The sequence below is a fragment of the Brachyistius frenatus genome, unplaced genomic scaffold (genome assembly GCF_029030835.1).
Source record: "Brachyistius frenatus isolate BFR_SWC_R1_liver_20210118 unplaced genomic scaffold, ASM2903083v1 Contig_22, whole genome shotgun sequence".
Lineage (NCBI taxonomy): Eukaryota > Metazoa > Chordata > Actinopteri > Embiotocidae > Brachyistius > Brachyistius frenatus.
Window position 1 is genome coordinate 3,238,533 of NW_027210621.1, and position 7,193 is coordinate 3,245,725.

General features: G+C 41.9%; 1 protein-coding gene across 1 annotated transcript; it reads right to left on the reverse strand.

Annotated features, from left to right (window-relative positions):
• Positions 1 to 896: 896 nt before the first annotated feature.
• On the reverse strand, positions 897 to 6,546 carry rmnd5b (required for meiotic nuclear division 5 homolog B). The gene is made up of 10 exons (XM_069696940.1): positions 6,447 to 6,546; positions 4,265 to 4,441; positions 3,937 to 4,079; positions 3,718 to 3,855; positions 3,456 to 3,556; positions 3,067 to 3,233; positions 2,677 to 2,842; positions 2,395 to 2,497; positions 2,160 to 2,314; positions 897 to 1,870 (listed from the first exon to the last, which is right to left on the reverse strand). Exons 2-10 carry the CDS (start codon positions 4,401 to 4,403, stop codon positions 1,807 to 1,809), a joined length of 1,176 nt encoding a protein of 391 aa, XP_069553041.1. The 5' UTR covers positions 4,404 to 4,441; positions 6,447 to 6,546; the 3' UTR covers positions 897 to 1,806.
• Positions 6,547 to 7,193: the final 647 nt, after the last annotated feature.

The window sequence follows — 7,193 nt, forward strand, 5'->3', positions numbered from 1 at the left end:
CAAAAGCAGGAAATGCAAACATTCAGCAAATGAATAGGGTCAGAAGTGCGAAGCGCTAGCAGACTATCACTCAAAGAAGCGATGAATGATTGTCAACCGAAGAGAGAAAACAGAAGAAACACGGTGAAATTCCACACAAAACATGTCGTGTACCCCCCTCCCCCAAAAAAAAAAGAAAGAAAGAAACCAAGAGAAAAATGTTTACTTTTTACTGACTAAGTTGCATCGTCAGTGTGAGCTATGCTGGTGCAGTGCTTGCTGAAAAAAAGTAGCCTCACCGGACTGTGAAGTGACATCACCATTTTCAAGAGGACACCAGGAACTTGCACTATTATTATTGACCACCTAGACAGACTGTATTGTACATCCAAACGCCTTGGACGCTGTTTTTCTCCAAGTGTACGCTGACACATCCAAGAACTGAATAATATATACAAACTCCAGTGACCTCAAAGAACCATCAGCCTCAATAGTGAAATATGTGTAAATTTGTTGTTCAAGACTCCTTATATAAATGTACAACTTTAATACTAAATGCAAAGTGTGGCATGAACTGTTAACAATGAGCCCTGAGGAAATGTATGGATCTCACTATTTCTGACTCAATATAAAATAAAAGCCACGACACGTAAAGCTTCATCACAAGCCTACAGCCACTGCATGTCAAGACCATACGGCTACCATCACACCAATTTACATCTCCAGAAAATCACACGGCGCGCGAGCTCAGGATCCACGAGGCGGAGGCGGAGAGAAGCGATGGCACAAAACGTGACGCGAGCCGTCGTCAGTTCTGAGAGTAGTGTCGATTAAGCGTGTCGCTGCTCGGCTTATAATTGACTATTTTACATGAGCCCGTGTGGTGGCTGGCGATGAAAAACAGGAACGAAAACACATTTCACAGTAGTATATATATTTTTTGTTTGCTTTTTGTCGTGTTTGTTAGATACATACAGAGAACAAGACAAATGGCTTCTCTCGTGAGCAAAAAATCTTGCTGGTGCAGTCAGTCACAAAAAAGAAAAAGAAAAAAAAAAAGGAAAAAAAAGAAAAAAGGAAGCTTTTCCACCATCGGTGAGTTGTTCTTCTGATCAAATGGATGCATCGGCTGACAGCGACTTTCAAGCTACGTGAGGCCTTTATTACATTATGGAGGAGTAATGGGTCACAATCAAGACTTGGATTCGAGATAGACCTCCACAGTTCCTTTCACCAGCAAACAATAAACCTTCAACACAGTTAGGTACTCTGTGGCTTTGCTCATGTAAAACACAAGTTTATTACCATCCTGAAATCAGAAACTGTTATCCATGCCTTTTACCCACACGCTACAGCCATTCATAAGCATTCAACTGCTTCTGTCCAAAAAAAAAAAAGTAAAGAAAAAAGAAGCAGTCATCCAACTCAGTCGATAAAGCCGAGAAAACAAACACTATAAAGTATTACATACTTTAAAAAGATAAGCCTATAATTCTGCAGGCATTTGCAAATGAGCTGCAATGGATGATCCTTTTTCAGAGGTGCTTCTTCATGAGGATGTTCTCATTACTGACAGACTCCTCACTCTACTACAGGCTGTCATCAGACCATCCCTGCTGGACTCTGTGTGTTTTCGCAAAAGTTGGAGGGTCCGAGGTGGGTTACGGGATGGCCGAGGCTGTCCAGAGGAGCACTGGGATAAAACCTTAATGCTTATAATAACAGGCCGGGAGGCCAGGGACAGAGGAAGAAGGGCCAGAGCAAAATGGTCCTGGAAACCCAAAGAGCTCCAGGTGACTTCATCCTTGACGAGGCGAGTGTGCGGTATCAAAAGTAGATCTGCTTGGCGTGTGACGGATTCTGCTCCATGGGGCAGTACGGGCATTTCAACCTGAGGATGAAGAGAGCAGGAAGAGGATGTGAGGAATTTGGGACATTTTCAGTCTCCCAGAGCACAGCAATATTTATAGCACAAGCCGCTTGTTTCCATTCATTTCATATTTTCACTTCAGTATTTTAATGGAAAGAAATCACAAAGCTTACACTCCTCCCAACAATATTCTCACTGTTTCTCTTCCATATTTGATTTCCCAACATAAAAGACAACGCAACTCTCACATCTGGGATGTTATCGCTTCCTTCATTTAAATTTGGTCAATAAGTTATGAATGCTGACTTACTTCCCAGCGTTTGTGAGTTTGTTGAGAGCATCTCTGGAGATGACGTGGCCACAGATGAGCTTCATGGGAGGATTGCTCTCTGAGGTCTGCTGCCGGAGGATTGGGCAGGCGAACACAGAGTGGTACCAGCACTTCTTCCCAAGGTCAATTTCAATCTACACATACAGACACGATGTGAATGAACTGAAGGTTCAAAAAGAACAAAAAGGAGTCTGAGAAATTCAAAGGGACTTACAGGCAGCTCATCTTTGTGCGTCCAGACTCCGCTGCACTGTCTCTGCTCTATCACCTGTTTGATGTTCATCAGCACTGGCAGGGCCATGCATCCTGACGCAAAACTGTGGACAAAATAGACGAGGCAGTGTTGATCAATTACGACTATAGGGGCTTAAGAAGGTGGTGACAAGACAATGGAACTGTTTATACTACATCCTGAAGTCTGCAATTTGCTAATAAATGTTACGATTTTTAAGGAAATCAGAGGTGAGGTTGAGTGCACAGTTCATGTTTTTCTGACCTAACACTTAGTGGAGACTCTACAGAGAGGCCCAGTAAAGCACAGGCGTCCCTGGTGAAGATGTTACAGATCTCAGCCCACTGATTTGTCTCCAGCAGACTGCGGTACGGAGAGTTGTCAATGCCGTGACGAAGGTACACCAGACTGCCCATCAGGATCTGGATATCTGCGATCAAGTGGTGCAAAATAGCAAAAAACATACTTTATTACCTGAATAATGTAAAGTAGGCTTAATAATCATGGTACATTTGCTTTAAGAAGTTTTTCAATGCTGCTTCATTTCTAATAAAGTCTGGCTTGCTGTCAGAACGAGGAGAGCATCCAATTCTTCAAAGTTCAGTGAGAATGGTGAAACACGAGCATTTATGTGTTTGACTGTGTACTGCCTACCTCTCTGGTGCTGAGAGGCGAAGGGCTGGAAGTGCCTGGCATACTGCAGGGCCTCCATTTGGTTGCTGATTCCTCCACTGAGCAGACTGATGAAGTACAAGCGGTGCAACTTGAACTCTAAACTGCTGTTCAGGTCCAGAAGGCGCTGCCGATTCGTCACCGCCCACCTAAGGAGGCACAGACACGGCCGAGTACAGTCAACTATTGTAAGTAAACACTCTTGGAGCAACGAACACTCTGAAGGGAGTTTTGACTTGAGCAAAGTACAGCTAATCTACGTAGAATTTCCTCAGCTGTAGGGATTTATAGAAGAGTAAGGTTATTTTTAGGTTTCTATTAAAAAGATTATTAATGAGCAAATACAAGTAATTCATAGAAAGACAACATACTCTAATGCCGGCCTGAGGTCCTGCATCCTCAGCGCTTCAAGGATCCTGTTTAGCTCCAGGAAAGGCTGCTTCATACTCATGTCTATAACTACGCCAGACTCCTAGAAAACAAAAGTTATTAGAAATCCTTCCAATAATTATCTTGATAGAAAATAAGGGTTACACCACAATTTGATGCCAATAATGTTGCTTCAATTTCATTTGCATTTCTTATGGGAATAATCTCAAAGTTTAGGCTTAAATTCAGGCTACAGATATTTACCTGACAAAGGTCCTCTGCTACACTGAGCATCCCTTGTCTGTACAGGTGCTCCACAATGGTCTCACTCAGGTACTTCTGTCTCTCTGGGGTGTCCCACACGGTCTCTGCCACCACAGCACTGATCTCTGCATCAAAATTCTACAGAACAAGCACACCAGAAGTGAAGTATACACACACGCCAAAGGTTTCGGGTTAAAGAAGGTTGCTGCCTGTCCGTACCCTGTCGATGGCTTTGCCCACTTTTGACACACTGCCGTGGATGTCCTTATGTCGAGAGGCGAGCATCTGCACTGTTTCTTTGATATTCTTACAACACTGAGCCATAGTCTGAGATAGGACTGATAGGTCTGCATCTTGTACTCCTGTTGGGAGAGAAAAAAAAAAATGTTTCACTCTGCAGGTCGACACAAATATGTGCCAGATGTGACGTGATACAACACCGACGAAGCATATTTCAATTCCTGGAAAGATTTACGTCACCGAACCTAAAAATATTTCTATTTCATAAATGGTGTTCAGTCACTTTGTGGCTATCAGTTTTTCTTACCGAAAGCAACTAACTGTCCTCGTATCTCGCAGACGCTGCGCAGGAGTTCGTCTAGCCTCTCCTCAGACTGGTGGCCGTACATTACAAAGCGATGGAGCACCTTCTCCAGCTCCCGCTCCACACATGCACACTGTTCCATGGTTCAGACTGGAACACGCACACACACAACAGCAACACCTGGATTTAAGAGAACAACTGTTAGAAAAATGACTTGGTTCAAAATCAAACATATCGGACATTTATTCTTGCAAGAAGGAGCAAATACATGTACACTCAAAGAAAGATGTTCCCAGATCTCCTCCGTAGGGCAGCTTTTATACAGTGTGACAAACACCCCCATTCCCTTTGTATCTGCTTTCACATGGTAATACTGATGGGTTGTAGGTCACGAGATAAGGACACAGGGGAGTCGTCAATTAGATTTGGAACGTAAAACAAAAAGGAATCACTTAAGACAGACAACACAAGAGACTTTCCGGAGCCACAATACAAATCAGAGGAAGGGATAAATCTGTTTTTCCATCAATAACAGAACAACAGAAAAATGACATGCGCTATCATTTCTTATTATATTTGAGGGTTTTTTTTGTTTTTTGTTTTTTTCATTAAAACAAAATTCCAGTAAATGTTTTAACATGAATCATTTTGATCATTAAAATTTCCTGAATTAATTTTTTTAACTAAGACTGAAACATTTCTACCTTTGAAAATGAACTGCTTTTATATCATCTGCCATATAAACCAATAGTGATATATCTTTAATAAGTTAACAAAACATCTGTCTGACTGATATAGAACTGACTTTTAGTAATCACAATTGTGTAATTTGCAGCTCTGAGGGAACGGAGCAAATAATGGTACAACCATGCTACAATTGATTCGGTTTAGTTTAATTTACTATTATTAGTTTATTAAATTCACTTACATCAGGGACTATGTCCAAAATACATGAATCTCAAAATGTGGAATTCAGCAACCAGCTAATTTCCATCTGCACTGTCCGGGCAGGTGAGATTAAATCATAAAACGAGGACCAAAACCTGGTATTTCTGCCTCAAATACAACAACAGCCTACTGATATCCACGCAAGCATACACACACTCTCATTCTCGCACACACAGACAGAGTAGAGAAATCGAAACACGGCATACATCATCATCCAAAGTCATAAAAACAAGTTGCTGTCAAGTCTAATGATGTAAAAATCCCAAGTTTTAACTTCACAGGAGACATGTGGAAATCTGTGCAGGTTTTTTAAGATTGATGATATAATAACCTACACATTTATAAGTGTGGACCTATACATAAAAAAAAAGAAAAAAGAAGGTATTTTGCTGAGTCTGTCATTTCAACATCACAGATCAGTTTCCTGCAGGATTGACAAACCTAATGTCCATGTTGACAACCGTCCCATGACTGTCTGACTGTCACAGCTGCATCGAGAACAAGTCCGCGCTGAGGTCAAACAAAGGTAAAAGACCGCTGACAGCAGGCGGACATTAGTTGTTTGTTTGTTTTAAAACCAGATAAGTAAAAAAAAACAACAACAACAACCAAACCGACCCAGTTGCTGCCCTGATTAAAAGTTCGGCCCGGTGTCAACCAGCCGGCCTTCCCGGTGTCCACTGACCGGACTGAGACCGTCTCCGCCGGGCAAAACTTCACCAGCAAGTCACGAAAGAAGCCGCAGAAAGGTCATTCAGTCGGAGCTGTCTGTCTCTCTGTGTGTGTCCTATATTAGTCCCCGACGAGACGTCCCTGAGACGTGGAGCTCCGCCGAGGACAGAAAATGTCCCCCCCCCCCCCCTCCCCCTCCTCCTCCGCGAAGAGCTAACCAACACACGTTTACGTTTCAACATCGAAACCTCAACTTTAGTGTTTTGTTGTTCTTTACTTACGATTACAAATACGACGTACGACCAAATTTAGAGCCAAGTCGGTGTTTCAGAAAACGCAGCTGTCGCACAGCGAACATAAACAAACCTACGAAAAGCTCGCCACTGCTAGCAGCTAAGTTAGCTGGTGAATGTTAGCCAGCTGCTCACCGACAAGGCCCAAATAATTTCAGAAGAGAATGACAACCCGCTTGTCTTCGTCATTTTGCATCACCCTAACAGTTACGACACCTACCGCCGCCCGATTAAACGCGTTGGACATTTTTTTTCAAACAAGAAACACTCACCTGTCCTGCTAATTAGTTAGCAAACATTAGCGTTAGCCTCTTGCCTGTTATGGCAACACTTCGCCAGCAGTTGTAATGCGGAACTTCCGGTGTCGCGTTCTCTGTTAACGGGACATTTCAAAATAAAAGTCGTCTTCGGGCGACGTCGGAGACTGTTGCAGGTTTTCAACATGACTAAATTACATTTCTCTCTCGTGCACGGTTGTCACAACTTTACTAGATAGCACAGAATACCCGAGTATTTTTTTTTTACTCAAGCATGAATGTCAGGTAGGATACTTTTACTTTACTCGACAATTTTCCATTTGTATGCTAAATAGCCTGCTTCCACTGTTACAGTGGCACATATTGTACTACTTCACTACATTTGTCTGCAGTAATTACTGGTTACTTTTCAGAATACAAGTTTTTCATACCCTTCCTGTCCAGTGAAAACTAAGCCTGTGTTTTCAGTTCTGTTAAGTAAAAGGACTGCAATATATCCCTGTAAAACGCAGCGGAGTAAATGTGATGTAACGTGGTATAAAATTGAAAACTGCAAATAAAAACAACTACCTAAAAAAAATTGTCAGCAAGATATAAAGCTAATATTAGAAGTGTGGCTTGTATAACTATTGTCTGCGCAAAGGTAATCACATCTTAAAAGAGCAACTGGGTCAGTTAAAAAAAATATATAGATTTGAAATGTGATCTTCTGTTTATATTATTACCGTTTGTCATGAATATACTAGCACTTAAATAACCCAT

What these genes read in the sequence shown, in the direction of transcription:
- rmnd5b (XM_069696940.1), bottom strand. Translation starts at nt 4,403, where the DNA reads ATGGAACAGTGTGCATGTGTGGAGCGGGAGCTGGAGAAGGTGCTCCAT. An exon ending in AGGACAGTTAGTTGCTTTCG is followed by an intron (nt 4,080 to 4,264) that starts GTAAGAAAAACT and finishes CTCTCCCAACAG; the next exon opens with GAGTACAAGATGCAGACCTA. An exon ending in TAGCAGAGGACCTTTGTCAG is followed by an intron (nt 3,557 to 3,717) that starts GTAAATATCTGT and finishes TTTGTTTTCTAG; the next exon opens with GAGTCTGGCGTAGTTATAGA.